Source organism: Phalacrocorax carbo, chromosome 17 (assembly GCF_963921805.1).
Source record: "Phalacrocorax carbo chromosome 17, bPhaCar2.1, whole genome shotgun sequence".
Classification (NCBI taxonomy): Eukaryota; Metazoa; Chordata; class Aves; order Suliformes; family Phalacrocoracidae; genus Phalacrocorax; species Phalacrocorax carbo.
Window position 1 is genome coordinate 8,198,354 of NC_087529.1, and position 26,873 is coordinate 8,225,226.

Below are 26,873 nucleotides of genomic sequence, written 5' to 3' on the forward strand. Positions count from 1 at the left end.
AAGAGGTGGGGCGCGACGCCGCGCGCATGCGCCCTGCTCTACGGAAGCCTGCGAGCCGCGTTTAAAGGCACGGCGGCGGCGGCGGCTCCGGCCTAAAGCGAGGGCCGGGGGAGTGTCGCGGCTGCCGGCCGGGGGTGAGGGAGAGATGGCGGCGGCCGCGCTGTGAGGAGCTCGGTGAGCCCTTCGCCTCGGCGGTCGGCGATGGGCGCGGCGGGGTGCTGGGACCTGCAGCGGCGAGAGGCTGCGGTTGGGCCGGGACGGGCAGCGCGGGAAGGCGGCCGTGGGACGGACGGGGGCTCCTCTGTGAGGGGAGAAGGGGTTGGGGGCCCTGAGGTGGAGGGAGTGGGCTGTGGTGCGGCGTGTGGAGTATCGGGGCCCGCGGGGCGGGCTTGAGGGGCCGTGGAGGCTCTTGAGAGGGGTGGGGAGCGCGCCCCGGGTGGGAGGGGTCTGGGGGAAAGGCTCGAGGGGCTCCGAGGGGCCCCCACCGGGCCCGCAGGCGGGCAGGGGCCGGCTTAGTGTCTCCTCTCTCGGTTACAGCACGCAGCGGCGCAGGCTGGATGCCCGCAGGCAGCAGGGCACTGTCACAGGCCGCCCGGGTGCTCGGCTGGGGCGCAGGACTCTTCTCTCCCCGTACACGGGTCTCCTTGCCAGGACACTTCCTTTGCTCTGTTGGCCTCCCCGGGGCCGGCCCCGGTTACTGGTGCCAGCTGCTGTTAAGGAGTGTGTCTCTCCGGTCCGCAGGCAGAAACCAGGGTGGTGGTGCTGGGGCTTTCCATTTTTCCCTGCTCCTGCACACGTGGCTTCGCCGAGTCTGCACAGCTGCAGGGGACATGGCAGAGCAGCGCTACTGCGTAGACTACGCCAAGCGTGGCACGGCAGGCTGCAAGAAGTGCAAGGAGAAGATCGTGAAAGGAATGGTGCGCATTGGAAAGATTGTTCCCAATCCTTTCACGGAGTCTGGTGGGGACATGAAGGAGTGGTACCATGTAAAGTGCATGTTTGAGAAGCTAGAGAAGGCCCGGGCTACCACCAAGAAAATTGAAGACATCACTGAGTTGGAAGGGTGGGAAGAGCTACAAGATGGGGAGAAAGAATTAATCAACAAGCACATCTCAGGTGAGGCACAAGGCAGCACCTTGGTCGCTTTTCTACTTTATTAATTTTCAAGGTATGCCACTGATTGCCACACGGCTGTGCCTTTGTGGCAAAATCGTCACTGATGTATTAATATGACCTGGTGACAAAGTGGGTAGTGCTGCTCAAATCTGTGCCTCAGCCCTATAGGGAAGGGAAGAAGTCACTTCTACAGTAGCACTTCTGACTTCATTTGTCACAACGTGACTGTGGAGAATATCTAGGTGGTTTAATTCATGTGCCGATAAATCCCAGGAGGAAGCATCAGTTGTTTTCCATTTTCAGCTTTTTTCATGATCTTTAGTAAATTGTGTAGTCATTTAACTTCTGCTGTCTGAAAAATGTTCCTTCATTTTTCCTGTCTATCCCCAGATCTTGTAAGACTTGTTTGCTGCCGTATCTTACATAATATGTTGGGTGGTGTGTGAGTTTGTTTCTGACTGATGGTTTGAACCTCGCTGTTTTACAGAAGCTAATTCCAAGGCTGCAAGTACACCGAAGAAAAAAGTGATAGTCCAAGCTAAGCTCACTGCCACAGGACAACTAACCACAAAAGATCCACTGGCTCTCACCTCTCCATCACCAAAGAAGTTCTCTGGCTTTACAGGTAGGACTTAAACTGACTCTGGGAAATAATTCTCTCCTAATATCGGCATCAGAGGTGTTTTATCTTGGCTCCGATCAATAGCTTTTTATCTGTAGAAGATGGTTTAGTTTTCATTACTTTTTTAAATCTGATTTGCCAAAAATTGTTACTGCTTTCTTAGGCTGTCAATTTTGAAAGAACTGATGTTTGAGTTTCTAATATTCCCAAAGAAATAAGGTTTATGCAGTAACCCCCATTGTCAGACTGACTACACTACTGCCTTAGTCCGCTGGCCAATTTCAGTCAAGCTGTGAAGGTGTAGAGTAGCAATATCCCATGTTGAGCTCAAAATCTGTAAAAAAATGTGAGGGATTCCCGGTTGCTGTGTTCATGGAAGGGAGAATGGTTGTCCTGAGATTGTCCTCAGCAGCTTGTCCTGAGAAGCAGCTGCCAGCAGGACAGCGTGAGCGCTGACTGACCTGACACAGACCTGTAGCTGCGAACTACCCAGAGCATGTGTTGCCACATGCACAGCCAAAGAGATGAGTAGGGCTGTTGGTATTATGAGACAAGAGAGGATGGGGGTGGTTTTCCCCCATTTTAGAAATTATCTTAGGAAAAACATGTTGCAAAGAAGGGCGAAGGCCTATAAAGTAGAAATAAAGCAGAAGCATCTGCCAGCAGGGATTCATTTTCACCAAGGTTTAACCATATTTGTTTGGCAGAACTAAATTAAAATTCTATACTGTGAAGAACAAAGCTAATGAAAAAATTGGGTTTTTTAATGGTAAATAAAATCTGAAGTCACAAGTTTCAGTGTAGCACACATCATTATTCATTCTGAAGCTTCGCCAGCATACTAGGATTGTTCTTTTCAGCTTGCCAAGCAGAGGTGGCCTCAACTGCAAAGTTTGCGCCATATTGTACTTGTTAAAAAAGCAACTTCTGTCTTTAATGCAGCCAAGCCAAAGAATTCAGATGTCTCTGCAAACTCTTCCCACAAGTCTAGCCTATCTGCAAAAAAATGTGATCCGAAGCACAAAGACTGCTTGCTGCGACAGTTCAGGAAGCTCTGTGCCATGGTTGCTGAAAAGCCTAGCTATAACGTGAAAACGCAGATCATCCAGGATTTTCTGAAGAAGGGATCCGAAGGAGGTATGATTGCTGCTTGGCATTCTCAGCATATGAAACCCCTCTCAAAATCAACTTCGAAGTATTTCAAAAGCAAGGGTGAAATTAAGTGATGGCTGTCTAGCCCAAAGTTGTGTGCTGTGATGATTTCTGAACTATGGAGATAATGTCTGCAACGTGAACTGTCTTCTAAATAACAAATTCAGGTAAGGGTGTCTTAGGCAACGATGGCGGAGAATGTTTGCTTGTGCTGCTAAACGTAGTGCTGAGATCAGATTTGGAGGACAACTGTGGTTGTTTCGCCCAAGAAATCTAGTTTCATGTAAAGCGGAGCAGCATGGTGGAAAGAGGAAGCCCCAAACAACCAGAGCCTGGATGTGAAAATAAATTGTGACAGTTTCTAATGGTCTGCATTTTTTTTTTCCAGATGGTTTTCATGGTGACGTATACCTGACCATTAAGTTGCTGTTACCGGGAGTCATTAAAATTGTTTATAACTTGAATGATAAGCAGATTGTAAAGCTGTTTAGTAGGATTTTTAACTGCAGCCAAGAAGAAATGGTCCGGGACCTGGAACAGGTGAGTACAGACAGCAGTTCTCTTAATTTCTGCTGTTCAGTCCTTTAGTATGAGTATTCTGTGATTTATTTTTTTTAAATCCCATTTGAAAGCAAGTTGTGAACTCACCTGCAAAACTTTAGAAAGCAAGATTAAAATAGGCAAGTTGGGCTGCGTCAGCTTTGTCTAAAGCGCTTTGTCTGTCGTATTCCTATGGAACTGATGTATATTAGTTTTTGTAGCATCACATATCAAAAACTGATTCAATTAACAGGTCTGTTACTGTGAGCTTAAGTTGGTTCATACAATTAAGTGACACTCGTACAAATGCAAGTGCTCACATGTGTGCGTTTAATTCCTGTGCATGGGAGTTGGTCATCAACTATGCACGCTTCTGATTCATTGCAGGATGGAGAAAATGGGTTAATTAGATAACAAAGCTAATTCTTTCACCTCTGTTTATTGCCTTGGTATATACTGCCTTCTAGTGACATCACTAGACTGTTTGAGACCCTTGAATTTACAAGTGGATTCATCCTGAGGAAATAAAGGGTCCGTGATGCCACAGCAGTGAAAAACAGAGCAATGAGATGATAGTGGCACTCTTTACCTTTTTTGCAAATGAAACAGCTGAAAAGATTAATTCTGTGTCGTGGCAGCTTTTTTCTAATATTTGGTTCCAATTTCTTCATGCAATCCCAGCATTATTCCTGTGCTCTCGCCTGCTTATTGGAACCATGTTGAATCTCCAGTGGCATCTCACCCATTTTACAGCCATAGCTCTGACCCAAACCCTCATTTTGTTTTTGGAGACAGGGAGATGTTTCCGAGACCATACGCCTCTTCTTTGAACAGAGCAAGTCTTGTCCTCCAGCAGCCAAAAGTCTCCTGACCATCCAAGAGGTAGATGAATTCCTAATCCAGCTATCAAAGCTTACTAAGGAGGATGACCAGCAGAGTGTGCTGCAACACATCACTCGCAGGTAAGGAAAGTAATCGGCTTCTGAAGGGTTACCCTAAACTAGGAGTGGTTATCTATATATCACAAGCTGGCATAGGTGAAAGACTAAGCGTAAGCCACAGAGCCTGAACATAACATCTGTAAGGCACAATTAGTGGTTTAAGACATCTTGACTGCTGACCAGCAATGGAGAAGATTTTTGGCCCCTGTTCACACCAGAGAATTTCATCCTTGCCTGTCAAGACACTGTTCAGTCAGTACTAAACAAGTGGCTTGCAGAACTACCTTAATGGTACTTAGCTGTTAATTCGTAGGTATGTTGGGAAAAGCCTTCAAGCCATTTAGACATGTTGAAGATTCTTGGTCTGGCTCAGTTTGGGTTGATCTAAGGCTGAGGATGTTGCTATCATTTACTCTTGATGCAGTAAGTGAATTTTGGAAGGTATGTCAACACTGAGGCAGAATTAATATTGGCATTCAAACATAAAGACGCTTAAAAAGCCTTTTGGGTGTTCTCTTGTGCCCCTGCGATGTCACTAGTAACGTGTCCTCATTTGAGTTTAAACGTGACAGAAGGGGAGGACCTGTTTTTTACAGAGGCCTGTATCAGTTTCTTTTTTTCAGCTGGAGTGTAGTTCAGTCAAATGTCTACCATATCTGAATCTTCTCTCGCACTTCAGATGTACGGGCAACGACCTGAAATGCATTATCCGGCTGATTAAGCATGACCTGAAAATGAACGCTGGAGCAAAGCATGTGTAAGTCTTACCTTTCATTATGAGATAAAACTAGAAGTGGGCATTAGCCTCATAAGTCAGGAGCAGCAGACCTGAGGTTGATCCATGTTTCCCTCCTCTCCTCAATTCGTTAAAGGTTGGATGCTTTGGATCCCAATGCTTATGAGGCATTCAAAGCATCACGCAACCTCCATGATGTGGTAGAGCGAGTCCTGGAGAACCAGCAGGAGGCTGAGAAGGTGCCAGGTGTGAAGCGAACCCTCAGTGTGCAGGCCTCTCTGATGACCCCGGTGCAGCCCATGCTGGTAAGGTTTGCTCCGCTGCTATGGTAACCTTCAACTAAGCAAGAGATGGAGTCCTCATGTGTACTGTCAGGGACCCTCACCTTCAAGAATCAGTAGATGTGTAAGTGACTGCATGTAGTATGAGCTAATAGACCATGCAGTGCTGATTTTTAAGTTTAATGCCATCTTATAAGGTGTCTTATACCAAGAGGCCAGTATTCAATGTACTCAGTGCTTGCAGCTTCAGTGACACTGCACAAGCTAAAATCTTGACTTGCTTTCCATCCAGAAGTGACTTTCTGTTTTGTTTGTTTGCTGTCATTCCAGAAGTTTATCCTTTGTCTGGAAATAGCATAAGCTTTTCATTGAATTAGAGATTCACATAAGATTGGGGTTTTGTTTGAACAAATCAGAGTTAAATATTATGGGCTGAGTGCACTCCTACAAAAGGCACGGTACATACATCTTCAAGTATTTGGAGGAGAGAAACACTGGAAAGCTATAATTATGTGGGCATATGCAGATGATTCTAAGTAGATAACTAATTAAGAAGAAAAAAATCTTGGACTGGGTATTAGAGACCCTGGACAGAAAGATCTAAAAAGGAATTGATAGTCAATTCATGAAAGTAGGTAAGAGTAGCTTTATTTTTAAATATATCAACTGTGTTTGTTTGGAACTTCTCTCTCCACCTTTCTAAGGCCGAAGCCTGCAAGTCAATTGAGTATGCCATGAAGAAGTGCCCGAATGGCATGTATGCAGAGATCAAGTATGATGGCGAGCGGGTGCAGGTCCATAAAAATGGAGATCATTTCAGCTACTTCAGCAGAAGCCTCAAACCTGTCCTTCCTCACAAAGTAAGCACCTATAAACTGTCTTGTCTGTTGCACCAGCGTTTACCTTCCTCCTCTATAAACACGACTGAATTCCACACCAGTTTATGTACGCAGGGCGGATACCATCTGTTGTAGACTTTTGTCTAATGTGTGTAGCTAGTCAGAGTCTGGAAAAGCAATGCTTAATAGATTTGTAGTCAATTACTTTTGCTGGACATTAGGAGCTTGAAACTACGGTTAACCCGTCTCTCTTGGAGTCCTCTTTATGCACAGCATTTGGGGAGGCTTGATGCCAGTTGGATGACTTGGTTGTATTTGGTCAAGACTCATTTTTCTATTTGCAGACTGTGCTGTCTATACCGCAGTAGGAAATAAAGCTAGCGTAGATATGCCTACACGTCCCTCAGACACGCTTCTGGAGAAAATATCTGCATTGGACTGAGTCCATCTCTTCAGCCAGTAGACATATATTTTTCTTTTCTTTTTTTCCCAAGGTAGCCCATTTTAAGGACTTCATCCCCCAAGCTTTCCCTGGTGGGCAGAGTATGATCCTGGATTCAGAAGTTCTTCTGATTGACAACAAAACCGGCAAGCCACTTCCTTTTGGGACTCTTGGTGTGCACAAGGTAAAAAAAAAAAACAGATCCTTTATTGTGCTTGGAGGCTGTTTGTATGCTGACATGAACGCAGTAGCCTGTGATTGGTTACCACAGGATAATTTAGGAGATCTGGTGCTTCCTAGAGCATTTGGGGAAAAAAATAAGATCCCTGAGAAGGCCGATCTTAATGAAAAGGTACTGCTGTAATACAGTAGGTTTGATATCAACCTGATCACTAGCAGGACAGTAAGAAAACTTCAGCTCAAGATAAATATTTTAAAAAGCCTTGGAAAATCTTGCAATTCTGTCACTGCTTACCATCACTTGTAGCAGTGTAGGCCAGGTTGGAAGAGCAGAATGATGCAGAGAGCATTTAGTCCGTGCAAATATTATGTAGTGCTTATGTCTAGACTAAATGGTGGTGAGGAAGAGGCCAGTAAAACAAAAATTAAATTGTAAGTGTTTTAACTTAAAGTAGCCATTAGTCTGAAGCCTCTGGAATACTTGGTTTTTTGTTGCAGCAGTAGTGATGGATGTTACATTGCCCAAAGTCATTAATATTTGTGGCATTATTTCACTTTATTTCCCTGTCACTAGGAAATTAGCATGTTTTATTTTCTTAGGTTGTGCCTTGACACATTCAGTTTAAATCTTAATTCTCGGGGTGTTTCTGTCTTTTACGAGACGTCTGAGCTTATTGTAACTAAAAGATAATGGAGATAAAAGTACATCCTTTTGTTTCTGTTATTTTTCTAAAACTCCATGTTGCTGCTTGCTATGACAGCAGATATTTTAATTGTCCCTCAGAAAGCTGCTTTCCAAGACGCCAATGTTTGCTTGTTTGTGTTTGACTGCATCTATTTCAATGACATCAACCTGATGGACAGGTATGTATCTGGCACAGTGTCAGAGTAGCCTGACAGGTTTTCCAGCGTGCGCTTTCCGGAACACACTACTGCTGCAGAGGGAGCATTTCACGTTGGCTGTTAAGATTGGCCATTTACTGCTGTAAAATCCAGGCATCATGGGACAATCCTTGCTGTGCTAAGGAGTTTCACTACAGAGCTCCATCTTGCTCTGCGGTTCCAAAATGTCAGGATTAACTGCATTTCAGCTGAACTCAGTGTGGTTCAGTACCCAGCTCATCTTATGTCCTCTGAAATTAAATGCATTTTTAACCCAAGACTTGTATTTATAACTTCCTGGAGGGAATAAGAATTTATTGTCCTTTCTGGAACTCCGTAGGATAAATTGTTTATTTAAACACCTTTTCTCAATGTTCATGTGACTGGTACTTCATGCTGAAATTGCTTGTCTGCCCTCAATTATCCGTGCTCTGGTTTAGGCCTCTGTGTGAACGTCGAAAGTTTCTCCACGATAACATGGTTGAAATCCCCAACCGGATCCTGTTCTCGGAGATGAAGCATGTCACAGTGAGTTCAGTGTTAAAATACCTTGTGTGGTGATCTCATAGATTGCGCTCTGGACACTTCACTCTTCCTTTACCTCATGGCCTTATTTATGATTAAGGCTGTAATTCCAGCAATTCCCTGCCTGTCTAAATGGTTCTACTTCTGGTCTGTGTGCAAGACTTCTTGAGCTGGCGTTGTTCAAGAGGGCCATGCCTGTGCTCCCATCTTGTCTCAGCTACAGCCACTTCAGTATAGTCTTAACTAGCACATCTTTTTTTTTTTTGCTCCTTAATGATTTTGTAGCTGTTGTAACTTTGACATCATTAAGAGGAGCTAAAGCCTGTTGCAGCTTAGTCTGTACTGTGCAATGCTGCGCTGTGTAGTAGAGAAGACTGAAGTACGACTGAAGGAGGCGAGGCTGCTTCCAGTTCCCAAACTGGCAACTTCAAGTGCCACGCAGCCCAGAAGCATCCTGAGTGCTAAAAACTGCGTTTAGACAGCAGCATGCTCAGTTTTTCCTTCATTGTTATGCACAAGCCCTGTGTGCCATTATTTTTACCCACTGCTACTGATTTCCATAGCACCTTGTTTTGGTGGGGAACACTTGGACATTTGGGGCAGAGAAAGCATTCTGGGAAGAAGAAAAGAGCATAGGTCCCAAGGCAGTTGTATAGAGAAGTAAGCAGGCACTGCTGGCTGAGGAAAAGCTGATCTTGTAGGTACAGGACATACTCAGGCCACAATCAGTGTGGCTACCTCATCTCTGAGGAGTAATTTTTAACTAACGAACACTTCTTGGGTTATATTCCCAGCTTTTAGTCACTGGATGTGCAGCCAAGAGAACAGGTGTATGGGACTCTCCTTGGAAAACTATTTTATGAAATAACCCATTCATCTCTGCAGTTGCTTTGGTTTTAGTGCACCACTGCTCCAAATAGAAAGCTTGAAGACCACAGTGCTTTGACAGTCTTGAACTAACCATGATTCCTTTCCTTTTCAGAAAGCTTCAGATCTGGCAGATATGATCACCCGAGTCATCCGTGAGGGGCTGGAAGGACTGGTGTTGAAAGATATAAAGGCAAGTTCACATTCACTCTTCACTGGTGTATGCTGGGAGTTGGGGAACAACAATAGACAGGTCTGTGGATGAAGCACACAAGGCTGAGCATCCTTGAAACATCTCTGGGTTCTTGTCCATGCTGACAATCCACCCCAAGCTGCTCCTAACATATCTGAGTACTGCTGTGCTTTTGTACCACGAAGCTGGATAAAAGCAGGGGCTGTTTGAGAAGATCACTGTCCACCAGGTGATCTTTCTGACTGGAGGTTCTTACCCTGTTTTGCACAGAGTAATTATGAACCAGGAAAACGACACTGGCTGAAAGTGAAAAAGGACTACCTAAATCAGGGTGCGATGGCTGACACAGCAGACCTGGTGGTGCTGGGAGCTTTCTATGGACAAGGCAGTAAAGGTAAGCCTCTGGAGTTGGCTTAAGTCAGGGGTGTGTCAGTTCAGAAAACTAAGTTTTTAACCTGTTCCAGGCCTCCTGTAGCATTTGGTCCCCTACCAGAATGAGACCGGCTCAGCAGCCAGTGACTCTGCACTGCAGCCCATCACGTGCCAGGCTGTGCGTTTGCTGTGGGTTAGCTGGCACAGCAAAGCCTTAGGTCTTGGGCTGAGCTCTCGTGCAGCGTAGAGGCTCTCTGTCCACTTTGTATGTGGGAGCTGATGCTGTGAAGCCATCACAAGCCTGAGGCCCTTTGACTCCTGAAGGTGGAGAAGGGCTTTGGTTTGTTACTTTGCTTTTTGAAAAGCTGTGGCTTGTCCTGTAGAAGATGTGAACCACCCTGCTCTCCCCTCCTGCAGGTGGGATGATGTCCATCTTCCTCATGGGCTGCTATGACCCCAAGAGTGAGAAGTGGTGCACTGTGACCAAGTGTTCCGGTGGCCATGATGATGCCACCCTGGCGCGTCTGCAAACAGAGCTGGACATGGTGAAGATCAGCAAGGTGAGAGGGGTTCTGGCGTGGAGGCGAGCAAAGGAATGCTCAGCGAAGGGCTTGGTGAAAGCCGCCTTCCTGCTGAGCTGCAGTTGAGGTGGTGGCTAAATGCAGAACTTAAGTGCTCTGCTGGGAATCAATAGAGGCTCAACTGGAGTTAAAGCAGATAAATGGCTCTGACACAAATGAGATGTAGGTGGAGCCAGCAGCTCCCAAGATTAGTCGCTGCCTGGGATGGGTGCTCAGACACTGGGAAGCCAGGCACCGTCTGTTTCCTGCTAAGACAAAGTTTTATTGGGAAGGGCCCAGAAGTATCATTTTTTGGGCATATTGCAGTTGGAGCAGGCAGTCACTAGATGGGGCTGCAAGTGAGAAATGCCATTTTCTTGTGGCTAGATAACCTGATGTGTTGGAGTTAAGACTTCTTGTGAGTGACTTATTTAGGTGAGAAATCTTATTTTTCAGGACTTGACATATAAACAGACAACTGAATTTTAATATTTACTCAATATCCTGAAGGCTGTTTGCATCAAGGTTATAGAATCTTTAAAAATGTCTAGTTTTATATGAGTCACAATCAGAGCAACAGTATTATTGTTCTACATATAGAATGACAGTAATTGAGAACTGTGTTACAGATAATTTTTGTGATTCTTTAGCTAAGAGAAACCGCTGCAGATCAGTGCACCTTGTAGTGCAGGCTAAAGCAAGTTTTATCTATGCAAAGGCAACGTCATGCCTATAGGCTAAGCTACTTGTAGGTTATCTTTCAGCAACTTCTTCTGTAGAAATAGGTTCATATATGATCATAAGTGCTATCATTTATGGTTTTGTGCTTTTAATTAATAGGATCCTAGTAAAATTCCAAGGTGGCTAAAAATTAACAAAATCTACTACCCAGACTTCATTGTCCCAGATCCAAAGGTAAGTGCTGTCCTAGTCATTTCACTGTTTTCCAGCCCTGTTACAGCAATCCTACTGTACTTCATTTAAGTATACAAGCTGTGTCTGTTACAAAATTAATCTTCATACTTGCAACAGGAAATTAAGCGCAGGTTTTTATCTCTGAATCTTGCAGGTGCATTTGAGCCTAAGAGCTTCATGAAGAAATCATACCTGCAACACTTCTGGGAAATACTCTTGTGTATTAAATCCCTTAAAGTGAACTTACTTTACATTTGAGGCATGAAAAATCTGACTTTAAATGGTTGAAGCACAACCATAACCCAAAAGTTGCTATTGTTTTGTGAAATCTATCAGTATGCTTTGTGTGCCATGTATGTCTGATAGAAAAGGTGTTATTAGAGATTGGCATTATATGTTAGTTGAGGACCTCTGACTTGCTGAAAAAAATGGAAGTTTTTCTAACTAAGGTGACCAAGAAGGTCAGTTTGTGTGTACGGAACTCTGTGTGCTGGGGCAGGGTGTTGTTGCAGAGGTAGAGGAGCACAGATGGGTTAGAGGTGGTTCATGAGAGAACACGGGAATGTGATACGACTTTCTCACTCCTGTGTTTAGAAAGCCCCAGTGTGGGAGATCACAGGGGCTGAATTCTCTAAAGCTGAAGCCCACACTGCAGATGGGATCTCCATTCGCTTTCCTCGCTGCACCCGCATTCGAGATGACAAAGACTGGAAGACAGCCACCAACCTCCAGCAGCTTAAGGTGAGTTAACACAGCACATCAGCAGCACGTTCCAGAATAAGTTCTGACAACCATCTATATTAAAAAAAGACAAATTTGGATAGCAGGGTATGTAGCAATGATATCTGCTGACTGGTACCTATGATGGCGTGTTACATTTTCCATTTATTCTAGGCTCAGGCTCCTTGCTGGATTATTTTGATGCAAATCTTATTCTTTCACGGGGCCTCTAGAGCCTCTTGAGCTGTTGTGCAGTTCCAGGGAAGTCTGTGCTGGCAGCTAGTTGTATCAGCTCTTGTAACAGCCTTCATGGTGAGGAATTTCCTTCCTGAAAGAGGTGACCTTTATTTTCTTAAGTGTTTACAGTCATTCCATCTCCTGCTAATTGCTGAGACTGGGGGAGGCATCTGGGAAGTGGCTGAGGGCAGCCTGGCCCAGTTCCAGGGCACAGGGGCCAAATGGCGGCCTGCCAGGACCCCTGGGCTACACCCACCCCACGCGGCTTCTGATAAAACCGGTTGGCTCGCTGCCATCCCCAGCAGTCAGCTTAAGTCAGCTGTTGCTGAGCTCTGTTCTCAGTCTAGTAGTTGTCTGGGCTGTCTTCGCACTGCCTACAGGGATACTGGCAGCAGATGTAACTGCTTGTCATGCCAGTGAAGCAAGGAGTGATTCGGTCCACCTGCTGCTCAGCAGTCTTCCTGGCTCTCTGTGCAGGTAGGGGAGAGACAGGTAAAATACCCTCTTCAGACAGACCCTTCCCTGAGTGAGCGATGGGTGTTGTTCATCTTTCAGGCTAGGGAGCCAGGCTCTGAAGAGTTAGTCTGTCTTGCTCTGTAGCAGATCGTGTGAGTACGGCTTTTGGTACCTCCTGGTGTGGCTTCCCTTCACATCAAGCAGCTGGGTGGAACACGGAGCTTGAACAAAGTTGACAGGAAAATGGCTACAAAGAGATGCAGGAAGAAAAACCATTTGAGGGAACACTTTGGGGCGGCGGGGGAACAAAGGAGGAGCATGTGCATTATGCTCGTGTCTAGTGTCTGCAGGTCCACTGCGGCTGAAGGCAGTGCTTTGTTTCTGTTGGGACAGGAGCTGTACCAGCTCTCCAAAGAAAAGGCCGATTTCAGTGTTGTTGCTGGGGAGGAAGATGAGTCCACGGCTGGCAGCAGTGGAGAGAATGAGGGAAATTCCAGGTCTTCCACACCGCACAGCACTATCAAAACTCCCCCAAGCAAGTCACCTGTAAAAGCCCAGAAGCCAGAAGGTAAGATGGTGCTTTCCAGGGAGAGGAGCCTCAGGGTGCCTTCACAGCATTTGGGGCAGGTTGGTGTTGGATCTTTGCCTTCCATCAGATGCTTGAACTTCCCATGGCAGCTTTCATGTGCACATCAGGGTTAATGGGCAAAGCCGTTCAGAGCCTGGGTTTGGCCTGTATTGTTCACAGCATGGATTGAATAGCCACAGCTCTGAGGTGTGCTGGGATTGAGAGAAGATGGAAACAGTGCTGATGATGTTGGTGCTTAGGCAGCTCATTTAGATAATAAAAGCTCTCTGAGATTATAGGCTGCGTAGAACAGGTATCTTGAACCTAGCAGAGTCTCACATATAGTTAGTACCAAAACTACTTGGGAGGGATTTCTGTGGGACTGCAGTCCCTTTTAATCTTATTAGACAAATATGCTTAGCAGACTGCGTAAGACTGGTCAGAGGTGCAAACCTGCTGCTCCTGTTCCTGCAGATCATGTGCCCTTTGGTTAGACATTTTTGGCCATGAACCAGTATTTGATTTTATTTGGATGAAATTCATGCATATAATAGGCCACCTGGATGGAGGGGATTTCCAGGTACTAAACTGCAAAGCTGTGAAATGAGTTTGCTTCACTAGCGCTTTTTCACTGGGGAGTAACTTGAAGCAAGTTTCTGAGCAGTCTCGAAAAGGCAGCGTGGTGTCGCAAGGGGGGAAGTTGAACAGCAGCATCCTGGAGATGAGGGCAGGGAGGAGGCCTGCACTATTTGCGGTAGAAAAATGTATCTTACTCGTTACATTCTAATTCATGGATTTTCTGGAAAGGGGGTGGGGGAACAGCACAAATAAGACAAGTTTCTTGGTTTTTTTAGAAAGCAAAGCTATCGTTGGATCCCCTCAAAAATCAGAGGAGAAACGAGGGGAGAAGCGAAAAGCCTCCGAGATGGAAGACAATGGAAAAAAGGTACGGACAGCTGGACAGCAAGCACTTTGGGGCGGGAGGAAGCAGAGGGGGTTTCAGTTGTCTGTTCACTTTTGCCTTCCACCTGGAAAAGCCTTTGAAATCTTCCTACGGCAGCACCCTAAGTTAAAATGAAATGTAAAGGCAGAAATAGCAGCCACAAGCCCCCTTGTAAAGGAAGCGGGTGGCTGCAGCTCTTTCCGGTCTGCAGAGCTGCCGTAACTGGGTCTGTCATGCTAAAGGCCAATACCCGGTTCAACCACCACAATGTCCTGCCCCACAAAGCGCTGTGATTGCTGAGCAGCAGCACATAAAGAGTTGGGAGCTGTTAAAGGGGAGAACTGACCTTTCTAGCCCATTGTGCAGCAAACTGTAGGAGTGGATTGAGAACCACTGAGCTATAATTTCCTGATAAGCCTGGAGCAGCTATTTTGATGTAAAAAGCAAGTCCCCTCCCGGTGCAGCTATGTTCTCCTAGTTTAACTGAAGCATCAGCTTGTAAAGACAAAGACATTAAGATCATGTTTACTGGACCACAGCCACATCATCACTAAGGGGAATTAACGGGGTAATAATTCCCCTTAGCCAGGGAAGCAGTGTTCAGCTGTAACATCTGGCTTTCAGAGGAACTGTGCGGGTGTTGCTCTTGTGTATGATTTAATGGCAGTCCAAAGAGCAATTTACAGTTATTAGGCATGGGATTAGAATGATAACCTCAGGAACTGTGAATGGACTCGTTCATGCCTCAAAGAATTTAGTGTAATTTCCAGAGCAATCTGATGTTTTTACCAACCTGTGCTTCTCATCCTCTTCCACGATGTGCAGACACTGCTAGACATATTCACTGGTGTGAAGCTGTACCTATCGCCCTCTGTGAAGGACTTCGACAAAATCCGGCGGTACTTTATAGCGTATGATGGGGATCTTGTCGCGGAGTTTGACACAGCCTCAGCAACGCATGTTATAGGGGACATTGATGAGAATCCTGGTGCTAAGCGCGTGTCTCCCAACTGGATCTGGGAATGCATCCGGAAACGGAGACTGGTAGCCCCATGCTAGCAGTGTGGGGCAGCTGCCACAAGAATTGCCTGAGGGGAACAGCTGAGAACTAGGTAGGTGGAAGAAACAGAGAGATTCCTCTGTGGAGACATGGACAGCAATAAGATGCCCCAAGTACATCAGAGGTAGTTATTAAGATCCATAGCAACCATATGGAATTAATTAAAACACCTCTCTGAAAAAACATCACTGCTGAATCCATTTTTCTGCCCATAATGTAGAACAATGCGCTTATCTAGGTGCTGGTTTAGCTTCCTTGGGTTTTTAAAGTTTGGGTATTTTTATAGATAAATAAAACTGAAGCAGTTTCTCCTTTGCTGTCAGGACTTATTTTCCAAGGGTTATTCTCGGCCTGGACAGGAAACAAGACCATCCAATATGTGAAACTATTGGCTGTATTGCCAGGTTAATTTTGCTGCATGGCTACAACTTACACGATGGACACGTGTTCTCCTGGTTTGACTTTTCTTTCCTGTCTTTGAACAGTCAGCATCCAGTAGCAGTTTACAGCTCTTCATAATAAAACAAGGACGCCAACTAAGCTTCCCTTACAGCAGCCACTGTAGCATTATCCAGGCATCCTCCTGGGGTGTTTGTTTTCAGGAGTGTGTTGCTCATATTCTGCTATTCGTGTTTCAACAAGTAAAAGCTGTGAAAGGAACGCTACCATCTCGATCTTCTAGGATAGTTGAGCGACTTCCTTCCTTGAAGCTGCTCAAAACTACGTTGCAAGTACTTGAATATTAATGAGATAGGTCTTAGAAATAGGGAAGATAAACCCCTATTTCTAAGACATAACTGTTTTGCAAATGGCCATTGTCATTTGCTGACTAAAGCTGCATGTGATCCCTGAAGGCGTAGGCTCAGCGTGCATGTGTACATTATGAAAGGAAAAGCACATTGACTGGTTTACTGGTTCCCTTAGTCTCAAGGGTACAGAGCATCCTCTCCCCTTTGTAATCTTCACAAAGTTATGATTGTACTGCTGAAGACTTAGTGCTTTCAGTTCACTTTTTTCCTCCACCTCTTTTTGTACTTGGACCCCACTCTCTAATGATATTTAAGCCTTTTCTGGTTGAAGTTCAGCAGTAGCTGCAGGATCTCTTTCTCTGTTGCTAACAGGCTAAGAGCCAGAAAACAAGGTTACCTAATTGATATTTCAACTTTATTATAAAATTATAAACCAAAGTTCTGTACCAAAACTAGTAAGTTTAACCATCATAGTACCAAGAGGATTTAATAGCGAATAACATGCCATTTCAAGTAGAATATTAACTTTTTAAAATATTTAAACTATGTACAGTGTACATAAAGCACATAAATATTTCCATTTTATTAGTTCAGATCATTATATTCCTTTGGATCATTAATCAGTTTTCTCCTTCAAAAAACAACTTGATCTTATCCATACTAGAGAATCCACTTTTGCAAGAGAAACACTGTAGTCAGGAAAAGAGAGTTGTCCCTTCAGAAAGCCCGTTTCAGAGTCATAGGGTGGGTATATCATCTCACTCCTAAAATTTCAGGCATTGATCAACTTGGTTTAGCTGCTGTAGAAAATAAGCCTACCCTCTACAAGTAAAAGTACATCTGTCCACAGGGGAATAATCTTCCTGCTAAATTCCCCCAGCCCTGAGTTTATTGAAAAATGATAACATGAATTTTCACAGTGAATTTACTAAGTGAGGCTGTTGAACACTCTGTATTCCTGTACCTCTCAGAGAGGTCCCAGGGAACCTCTGGAAGAGTAAATACAGTTACTGCTTACCTGCAGGTTTTGTTTTGGTTTTTTTTTTTTAATACGATGCATTGACTTGCACCAGTGCTCTCATGCTGGAAGCTGTTAAACCATAAGCCAAAGATTAGAGAACAACCTGAACAGGGAACAAGGTAAATCTCAGCATTTTTAGTTCAATAAACCTCAGCAGCTGTTGCATTTTTGTGGAGTTCAGAGTCCACCTCAGGAGCACAAAGGCTCTGCTACCTACTGGGTGACAGATTTCTTAAGTGCTTTTTTGATTCCAGCTTGCAGAGCAGAGACACTCCACACCAGTAGAGAAGCGAGTTGACACTCGTGCAATATTCCATGTTCAAGATTACACAAGCCTAATTTGCTGTTAACATACACTACCACTTATTGCAAAAGTAGATGGCTTTGGTGGTCAGTTCTGTAACTGCACTTCCACTGCTCCAGAAGCTGTAAGCAGACACTTGGGTTTTTATGCTGTTCTGCTGTTGGCAGCTGTGCAGATTCAGTTTGAACACTGTAGTCACCCACTGCCCCCCCCATAAAGGGGAACACTAGACAAGAAAAACCTGCAGCAGAATGTACTCAACTTCACAAATGACTTGAAATGAATACGCAATCCCACCATGGCTGGAAACTTAAGGCATCAAGATTCTGAAACGTAGCTGAGTTACCAGCCGAACGGACTGAACGCTTGCAGGCCACTGAGGGGAAAAGTATACCAGTTACAATTTTCTCCAGCAAGGCTTCCAAATGCACCTGCTGTTGGTGAGGATAGCGTAAGGGCTTACAATTGTCACGTATCAGAGCACGGAACCCTCACAAGCAGAAAGAACCAAATGAATTGCTTTTGATAAGCAGTCTGGACATGACTGTAAAACGGAGCAAAGGGCAGGAGAGGGAAGAAGCTGGCTAGTAAACAAGCATCTGCAGTGATGATTGCTCATCGTACTGATTCAAGGGAGATAAAGTTTGCTTGCTTTCACATCTCCCCTGTAAAAAGAAAGTCACCTGTACTTAAGTATGATTGTGTGGCAACAGAGTCCTTACTGCTCTTCAGCTGTGTGTTTTCCCTGCTAAACCCTCTAAAGGTCTCAAGCCTTAGATTTGTAGCTCCTTAATCAAGTGAAGTCAGTTTAGTTTTAAAGCGATTGCTGGCATACTGTAAGGAAGCCTGTGAAGTCAAAGGAATCAACAACAGTCAAACTAGGATCACTGGCATGTAAACAGAAAACCACCACCACACAAGGTAAGGCTGTATGTTTCGGAGTCTCACTCCCCTTACATTTTTCAATAACACAAAGTCCATCTTTAAATAAAATTATACATTTCCCCACAATTGCACTAGGCTAGAATTATGCTTACTCTGAACATAGAAAAAAATTAAGGCAGTCTGCCTGTCCTGCAAGCATATGAATTTAACATTAAATTAAAAAAAAAAAACTAATGAGCACAGTAACATTTTTAATCTTTGAAAATAAAGTTGTTGCTGGGTGTATAGCCTAAGCAGCAAAACAAATGTCACTTTCTGAGATCCCGGTCCACTTTTGTTTATTATTCAAGGGAAAATACGAAGCCTCCCAGTCTCATCTTTGTGGTGGAAAGCCAAGCATCCATCTGCCCCCAAAACCCGTGGGTCAAGTTATTCTAGAACAGAGGTGGTTAATGATTTCTGTGTCTGCTGCTGGCAAGGAGTTCCGAGGAGTCCAGGCACTGTGGTGTAAAGCACTATAGTGGGAAGAGCACAGCCAGGCACGGCTTTGAGCAAGAGCATTTTTCCCCCAGGCTTCATCCTTCCATCACTTCCAGCTATCGAAGGGGTCCATATGATAATGTCCAACCTAACTATTTGTAGCAATTTTGACCATTCCTCTAACGATAGATGAGGCTTTAAGGCATCACCACTCTTCCCTACACGCACTTAGGACTTAAAGACATGGACGGCCCTTATCACATACTGCCTGCATATGGGACATTCGCTCATCCGCTTCCCGCACTTGGTGCAAGTGACCATGTGGCCGCATTCCAGCAGGACGCAGTCAATGGGCGCATCCATGCAGATTTTGCAGAGGTTGTCCTCTGTGCCAGGGAGCCCAGCACCACCTGAGTGAACGAGAGACCACGGTTTGCATGAGACAAAGAAAGATACGTCACGTGTGTGTAATGTGTGAGTTGGCTTTAGCGAAGGGCTTCCAATGTACTTTTAAGACACCGAAGGTCTGAAAAAAAAAAGTTCCCCTTGCGTCTACATTGATGTGGGCAGGATCCCTCTGCTCCCTCGGCCAGCAAGGAGCAGAAAGTTCTAGCTTTTACACAGTATTTTTTGTATAATGAAAACAAATACCACTGGGATTCATCGCAATGGGGCGAATGAAGCAATGTTAAAAATGTCACTTACCGGTTTGATCATCAGTGTCGGAAACTGCAACATAAGAAAAGAAAGTTATTTGGTGAAAATAAGAGAAGCTGGGGAAAAAAAAATTTACTCAAGCCGTACTATTAAGCAGGAGATGAAGGCCTTGAAAGGAGACTACTAAAGCAAACCTGCTTTTGCTGACCCCCATGCCGAGGCTCATGCTGAACCTGTCATTAGGATACATTGTTCCACTAGCAAGAAACTCTAACTGAGCTTACACAATAGCTAATGCTTCACAAAAATAAGCGACTAAAGTGATTTCTTGATTTTTAAGACAGTCTTAGAATTTGCAGTGTTTGGCTTCCTAGAACTGCACTTCCAGTAGGCTCTTGTGCCAGTGTCTTTGGTGTTACACAATCTCCCCCATACTGTTAAACGCAGCTGGGACACATGCATGGGCAACAGCGATTAAGAGAAAAGGATAAATTCTGTCAAAAGCACAAGATACAATGAAAGAAGAATATAAAACTAAAGCGGTTGTCTTAAATCTGACAGGGTGCTGGGCCATCTTGTTTAGACTCTGCTCTTCCCAGAAAGGTTGGACTAGATGATCCCTGAGGTCCCTCCCAACCTGGGATTCTGTGATTCTGTGAAATCTTAGATGTGTTTAAGAAAACAACATTACTTTGGACAACACTGAGAAACAAACCTATCTATGAAATCAAAGTGTTGAAATACGTTTATCTTGTAAATAATTTACAAGCATGTGTATTTAACTAATCACCTACAGTTGCAAACTGGCACCTGAAAGTCAAGCTGGATACCTTCCCTATGCACTTCTATCACACCACGATCCCCTCGTCACTCAGGTGCACAGGCCTAGCAGGAGCAGGCAGTGCACGGGGGAACCCTCATGATCAAGAGGGCAGAGTCAAACCACACATAACCACAACTGCTCAGCAGCTGGAGCCACTGTCAGCGAGCACATGCCCGCTCTGAATTGCCTGGCTGCTTTTTGGTGGCATTTTCCTGCTGGCTTTGCCACCTACCATGAGTCAATAGATAAGGGCTCACCCCAGCACTTACAGTCGTGTGTCAGCTGCTCTGGGTGACGCAGCAACCAGCGCGATCTGCCGCAGCTACACAGTCCCAAGATGAGGGGTGCACAGCCTATGGTTGTTGCTACTACACGGAAGTCACTCTCCAGAGCTACCGTAACACTCCTCTTAAACAAATACTAGTAGTGGTGAACAGAGTTTAGCTACTTCCCCTCTAATGTGCCTGTCAGAAACGCTCCCTCCATTCTCCCCACTTGCACAAAACAGAAATGTAACATTAGTTCTAGTCCCTTCTGCAACTGTCCATAGAATGGGAAAACCCGGACAACAGGCACATGCTACATTTCTTACCTAGATGTTGAAGGTCTTTCTCTTTATACAGACGAGTCACCCTCTCTAGCAGCTCCCACTTTTCACAGCAGCCTTTGTAGTTGACGAAGTTGCGGGCAAGAATTTCCTTCAGCTGTCGCACAGAGAGTGCATTGATGTCTCCAATGCTTGTTAGATCAGAGAGAGAAGCCTTCCTCCCCTGCACCAGGTTATCTTCTGAGTCAGTAGACTGAAAGTGAACAAAGATGGAATGAGCCTTGCCCTCAACACCTAACACTACAATTTAAATCAACTTCCAGCACGCACACTAGCAGGAATTCTTGTTTGGATGTACATATAACTCTGATTACTTTGTAAATTCCTTCATTTATCAGAAACACAAATCCTAGGATGGAACTAACTAATTTCTATTATTATAGTGTCCACGTGACACCAGCTCTTTCTGTATGTGGAGGACAAGATGATGCTGAAGAAAGGGGCTGATTTGGTCTGCCAGGGGTCAGTCTGAATTACTGTTTAGCCACCCATTTCTGCAGTAATGATTCTGTGGTGTCAAATACGGCCTAGAAAACCTGGTATTCTTTGTCATCTAATTCCGGGACACACAAACCTGTGTCTCCTCCTCTGTTGGTGCTTCTGCTGCATTCTCAACTCCTGCAACACCGACTTGGCTTGGAGGCACATACCCATTTGCCTAGAAGAGGAAACAAAGCTTTCACCACAGTGTATCTCTGTGTGTCCAAAGGGAAATAAGCGCAATAGTTCAGCATGACTGCAAACCCTGCCCACTGGAAGGGTAAACTGCAGCACAAGGTAAAAGCGAAGCGCACTCTCAGGAGGTATTTCCTGTGCAGCACTTACAGAAACAAACAAGTTAAACTTTTTGGAAGTGAAGTGCGGCATCTGACCCTTTAAAACCCACTTTATCAAAACCCTGGTAGCGTACTTGTACAGTAAGATCCCACATGATGTTCTTGTGAGGATGGACGAGCAGGCAACCAAATCTACACGTGTGTACGTGTGTATATATACGTATATATATGCAATGCTTCACTGAAGTGCTGCAGTGTGACACCGCAGCTCTGATGGCACATTGGCTGTCAGTGCAAGGCTCTGTATGAGACTCATCTGTAACACAGCTCAAAGTTGACAGATCACCTTTAAAGTAACCACAGAGAAACACCTCCTCAGGTGGGTTCCAGACTGGACAAACAGGAGATACTAAGCGAGGGACCAGCAGCAACAAAGCTGGAGAGTGAGAAGGGGTGGTTGCTTTGAGCACTTAATAAAATGAAAGGAACTGCAGTGTAATTCTAGCCATGTTGCCCTCAGCAGCTATTGGTGCCCTGTGGTTTCCCTGCTGACAAAGGAGACTGTAATGTTATGATCCTACTTATCTAAGCAGTGACTTGTTAATATTCACAAAGCACAACGATGAGAGAGCCTGAACTGTAGCAGGATGTCACACAAATAGAGACATGGGGCAGTAAGGGAAGACAGCAGGGCTGAATTTGCTGGTAACAATTGGAATGGCAATATCCAGAAAACTAGAGAAAGAAAAGGACTTAGAATGATCTGCAAAAAATGTCCTCCCAGGAAACCTCCTTTTGTACCAGATATATGTGCTGAGGAAGTAGAAGGCACACACACTTTCACAGCTCTGGTCCATACACCTGTTAACTTCACAATAGGACTAGGAGCAGATGTCAAACACTGAGTAAACCTCCCATACCAGATAGCAGAAAGACAAACAAAACAAAGTCAATAAAAAAATTAAGCTCAAACATCCCTGCCAAGGTTCATCAGAACTGCAGGGTTCATCATAAACAGAAGACAACATACTTAGGTTTTGTCTTCTATGGACCTGAGTGCAAAGACACCAAAAACCTCACCCATCTCACAATCATCTCTCTCATCAGTTTCAGTTCCAAAATTACTTTAAACTGTGCTTGCTGCCTTGTGCACGAATTAAAGAACGATAATAACTGTTTCATCTAACACCTACATCTTTTCTTTTTTTTTTTTGGTAGGGGTTGGAAGGGCCCTCCAGAGATCATCTCATCCAACCCCCTGCTTGAGCAGGCACACCCAGAGCAGGGGGCACAGGAATGCAGGTTTTGAATGTCTCCAGGGAAGGGACCCCACAGCCTCTCTGGGCAGCCTGTGCCCCTGCTCTGGCACCCAAACAAGGAAGAAGATTTTTTTCTCATGTTTAGCTGGAACTTCCTGTGTTTCAGTTTATGCCTGTTGCCCCTTGGCCTGTCATTGGGCACTATTGAAAAGAGCCCAGGCCCATCATCCTGACACCCACCCTTTACATATTTATAGGTATTTATGAAGTCCCCCCTCAGCCTTCTCTTCTCCAGGCTGAACAAACCCAGGTCTCTCAGCCTTTCCTCATAAGGGAGATGCTCCAGTCCCTGACCATCTTGGCAGCTCTGCGCTGGGCTTGCTCCAGCAGTACCACATCCTTCTTAAACTGCGGGCCCCCAAACTGGACACAGCACTCCAAATGAGGTCTCACTAGGGCAGGAAGTTGTCAACACGAACACACACAGAGATCTGGGCACCAACAGGCATCAAGTACCAAAGGAACCAGTCACAGGAGTATCTAGTGGCAAAGGCAAGCGTGGACCAGAGCACCAGAGAAAATGCATCACAAAACTGATGTTCTCAGAGTGAACGCTCAATATATTCAGCACTCCCCACCAAATTAAATTCCACTAGTGCAGAAAAGGAATAGCACATCAAAGTTGGTGACAGTGTCACAGTTTTACACAGCAAGGCAGTGTAAAATAACTCATCTTACTTTCCTAATTGTTCTGTAAGAAAGTGTGAGGTCCTCACTTCAAAATTAAAAACAAACCTGAGGACATGCATAAAACGCAGCTGAAATATTTTTTCATCTGTTCCAAACAGAAGCCCTCCTTGCTTTTTAAGCAGGCATCTTTAGGGTAAAACTACTTTGGCACATGACCTACTTGGAAAACCTCGGGCAACGGCTTAGTAGTTAGTCCAAAATTAGAGATGTCTGAGTTTGCCAAAGACGCTTCTGGCTAGAGACTGTACCTGTTGATGTTCCTGAGCTGATGAACTTGAGATGGGATCTGCAGACATGGGAGACGCATCGTGTGAGGTAGAAGATGCTATGCTGGTTGGTGGGAGAATCACAAAGTCTTGCTGTCCAGAGGCACTAGTATGGAATGGACTTGTTCTTATCTGATCTTCCTGGGTAATTACAGGCTGCTGGCCAAGAATCAGAAATACCAGGTCCTCCTTTTCACGACACAACTCTGTGGAAATCTCACGGAGTGCCAAATAGTCTCGCAAATCCTTCACTTTCATCTTTATCAATTCTTCCCGCTGAAAAGCTGTGGCTCGGAAACGCTGGCATAGATGGCAGAGACGGGGACCGCCTTCGGGCTGGTTTGAGCAGGACGTACAAAAATTCTTCTTACAGTCCAAGCAGATGTGCTGGTAAAGAGAAGTGAACAGAATCAAACTGATCCACCATGACCTGCAACTGAGGCGCACAGCGACCGCAGGCAGCGCTCCCCTACCACCTGGAAGCCAAAGTAAGTAGTAGCCTGTGTTAAAGCATAGTCAAAACCTTCTAATTTATGAAAAGGTGCCAAGTATGTTACTCATGTTCCTAGATGAGGAAAAGGATTGATCCCATGAGCAGATCCCTAGATTCCTCACAGTTCTTAGAAAAAGCACTATTTACACTGCATTTACCCAGAATGAAATATTGTATTCTTAGAAAACTCCCTCAAATGACAGGAGTTTTCCGCACCTTATTCTGGACCTGTGAATCCAATTTAAGCCACAGATGAAATCAGGAGATATCGATGAGGCAGCAGACTTTCAAATAAATTACAGTTCATTGTGCATTGCTTTATAAAACAATGAAATATTCCTCTGTGCCTTAAGAAAGCTCTAGCACTGGAGGGAACTACTTCAAAATATTTCTGTATTTCATATATTTAATGCTTGCTATGAGTGACCTTCCCCTCCCCTCTTTTTTTTTCCCTTCCAATCTGCTGCAATCACTAAATGAATCTTTTTTTTTCTCCACTATACGAGGAAAAGGAAACAGCATGGTTTACAGTGTCTGACAGACAAAGAATTCAACGTTTATTTATGCAACAAAAATAGCCAGCTTATTTTGAAAATAATACGCACACTGTGTGCCAGTAGGTGCTAGACAGAAAGTGTTGGAAGTTTCAGAAATATTAGGCCCCAGATGTTTAAAAACTTTACAGATTAAATTATGTTGTTTAATATTTATATTTTATACTGTTCTGGTCTCATCACTCAGGGCTCGATTTTCAGAAGTTCCAAGCACTCACAGTCCATGTTGACTTCTGCAGAAACTTGACTGTTCAACACTTTGGAAAGTCAAATTCTACATTTTCCAATAGGAATAGCAGCAGAACAGCCACATTATGCTCCTTTTAAAAAGTCCTGAGGGAAGAAAGAACTGGTTTCAGTGCTGGTTAAAAATGCTAATTCACAGTCTCAGAGAAGACAAGCATCTCTATGAAATCCTGACATCCTGACCCATCAGAGCTATGCAAGGACAAACACACATGCAGAGTTGGAGAAGCAACAAATACAAACTCAGACAAAAAAATTTGTTTCATTAATTGCTTCTAGTGATTAAAGTACATTTTTTAACTCCACAGTTCAAAGAAAGCAGATGTTTCTCATGTTTTAAAAGGTGTAAATACATAACTTGCTTATATAAGCTGCTTCTGATCCCCTTCACAGCCTGGCAGCCTCCTTGCCCCACACACCCCCTTACAATTATAACTGACAGACTTCTCATTTAGACCCTGTAATAGACTTATAATGACAATTAGTGGAAAGAATCCCAATTTCCTGCCCAAGCATTTTAAGATATGGAAGTTTCTACCACAGAGTCAGTCTCTGGTCATGCAAAAATGAAACCTCATCTGAAAATTGCTGTTTGGGCGCCTGCCAAGGAAAAGTGACTTTCATCAACCGCAAAGCAAGACAGGAAGGGCAATCTCCACATACCATCCAGTTCTGAGAAGATTTCCTTAACTTGGTCACTATAAAATACATTAGCATGTAACTGACTGCTTTTGACCCTACAATTGCAGGAGCAATCCAGTTTCTTGGGAAATTTTCAGGGCAGAGACAGGAACTACTGGTTGTGCATGTGCCTAGAGTGGGGGAACAAACACTCCACAAAGGCCAAGTAATGGAAAATAACCCCGCTGACAACGCTCTCCCTCTCTCAATCACCCGTCTCTGACGGGAGTAATCAGAAGCACTGAGGCGAAAAAAGCCAACCAAAAACGAAACCCCAAACAGCCCTGCTTTCCTCTGCAGGGGGAAGCCTCCCCATGCTCTGCAGACCGCCAAACTGGCTCCAAAGGGAATCGCTGTAAGGCCAAGGGCCTTCCAGCCAGAAAACCCTCACTGGAGTACTTATGTGTTTAGGTACCACGTAAGCGGGCACAGTACAAGGGCTGCATTATCCAACATGTTTTTTGCAAGCAATTAACAGTAATAACACAAGTCTGCCTTAGTTATCAAATGATACATTTGAGAAGTCAAAATAAAACCAGGCATGTCTCTGGCTTATCAGTTCACCACTAGGATTCATCTCCAGAGCAAAAAAAAATTCCCCAGCCTGCCTCTGAGCAGAGACATCAAGTCTCTGAGCATCAAGTATTTAAACACGCACAGAAGCTGTTTGCTGCAACTCAGTATTAAGCAGCTTTTACAGCTTTGATATATTTGTTGACCTTGGACTGAAAGGGCAATGATTGAATACACTGTTCTCTTCAGATTAGTTTCAAATGATGTTGTAAATTAAATCCTGTCACTAAAAGGTCAGACCACTCCTGAATGCTGCTTACGAACTGGCAGCACAATCACAGGATGGTCAAACAGAAGTGAAATACTTTAAATCAGAAGCTTGTCCAGAATGGAAGCTGTTCCTGGTTGTTTGCTCTAACAGCAAAGTCTACCAGAGATACCAGGATGGGGCTTTGATACACTTGGCTCTTCCCTGTATGCAGGATAAAATGAAGAAATACCAACATTCAAGCTTTCACTACGGCTACTGTTGTTCGGAGTTGGGTTTTTTTATCTTACACTCTCGCTTGCCAGGAGCTTTTTCTGTAAGCATGCAAAGAAAAGCGTCTTCCTGAAAATGTCAGCCAATTTAAGGCACCAAAATCACAAGAGGGGGGTGGAAG

General features: G+C 44.6%; 2 protein-coding genes across 10 annotated transcripts in view; one reads left to right on the top strand and one right to left on the bottom strand.

Moving 5' to 3' along the window:
* Positions 1 to 17: 17 nt before the first annotated feature.
* Positions 18 to 15,458, top strand: LIG3 (DNA ligase 3). Of its 2 annotated transcripts, none has more exons than XM_064468034.1 (20): positions 18 to 174; positions 538 to 1,116; positions 1,604 to 1,741; positions 2,681 to 2,875; positions 3,279 to 3,430; positions 4,226 to 4,392; positions 5,051 to 5,128; positions 5,244 to 5,412; positions 6,093 to 6,248; positions 6,722 to 6,853; positions 7,634 to 7,713; positions 8,172 to 8,259; positions 9,239 to 9,316; positions 9,587 to 9,710; positions 10,106 to 10,248; positions 11,089 to 11,163; positions 11,758 to 11,904; positions 12,970 to 13,144; positions 13,999 to 14,090; positions 14,913 to 15,458. In XM_064468034.1, exons 2-20 carry the CDS (start codon positions 558 to 560, stop codon positions 15,144 to 15,146), a joined length of 2,982 nt encoding a protein of 993 aa, XP_064324104.1. In that variant the 5' UTR covers positions 18 to 174; positions 538 to 557; the 3' UTR covers positions 15,147 to 15,458. The 2 variants fall into 2 exon arrangements, with proteins under 2 accessions (XP_064324104.1, XP_064324105.1); XM_064468035.1 differs by having other exon boundaries at positions 20 to 174; positions 742 to 1,116.
* Positions 15,459 to 16,289: 831 nt separating this feature from the next.
* The window catches only part of RFFL (ring finger and FYVE like domain containing E3 ubiquitin protein ligase), a 32,985-nt gene continuing 22,401 nt past the window's right edge, over positions 16,290 to 26,873 (bottom strand). For all 8 annotated transcript variants that reach the window (XM_064468040.1, XM_064468039.1, XM_064468036.1 and 5 more), the window contains 5 exons: positions 23,707 to 24,111; positions 21,248 to 21,331; positions 20,659 to 20,866; positions 19,292 to 19,315; positions 16,290 to 18,996 (listed from right to left, as the gene is read on the bottom strand). In XM_064468040.1, the coding sequence (XP_064324110.1) occupies positions 18,815 to 18,996; positions 19,292 to 19,315; positions 20,659 to 20,866; positions 21,248 to 21,331; positions 23,707 to 24,111 (903 nt within the window). In that variant the 3' untranslated portion in view covers positions 16,290 to 18,814. The remainder of the gene's footprint in view (positions 18,997 to 19,291; positions 19,316 to 20,658; positions 20,867 to 21,247; positions 21,332 to 23,706; positions 24,112 to 26,873) is intronic.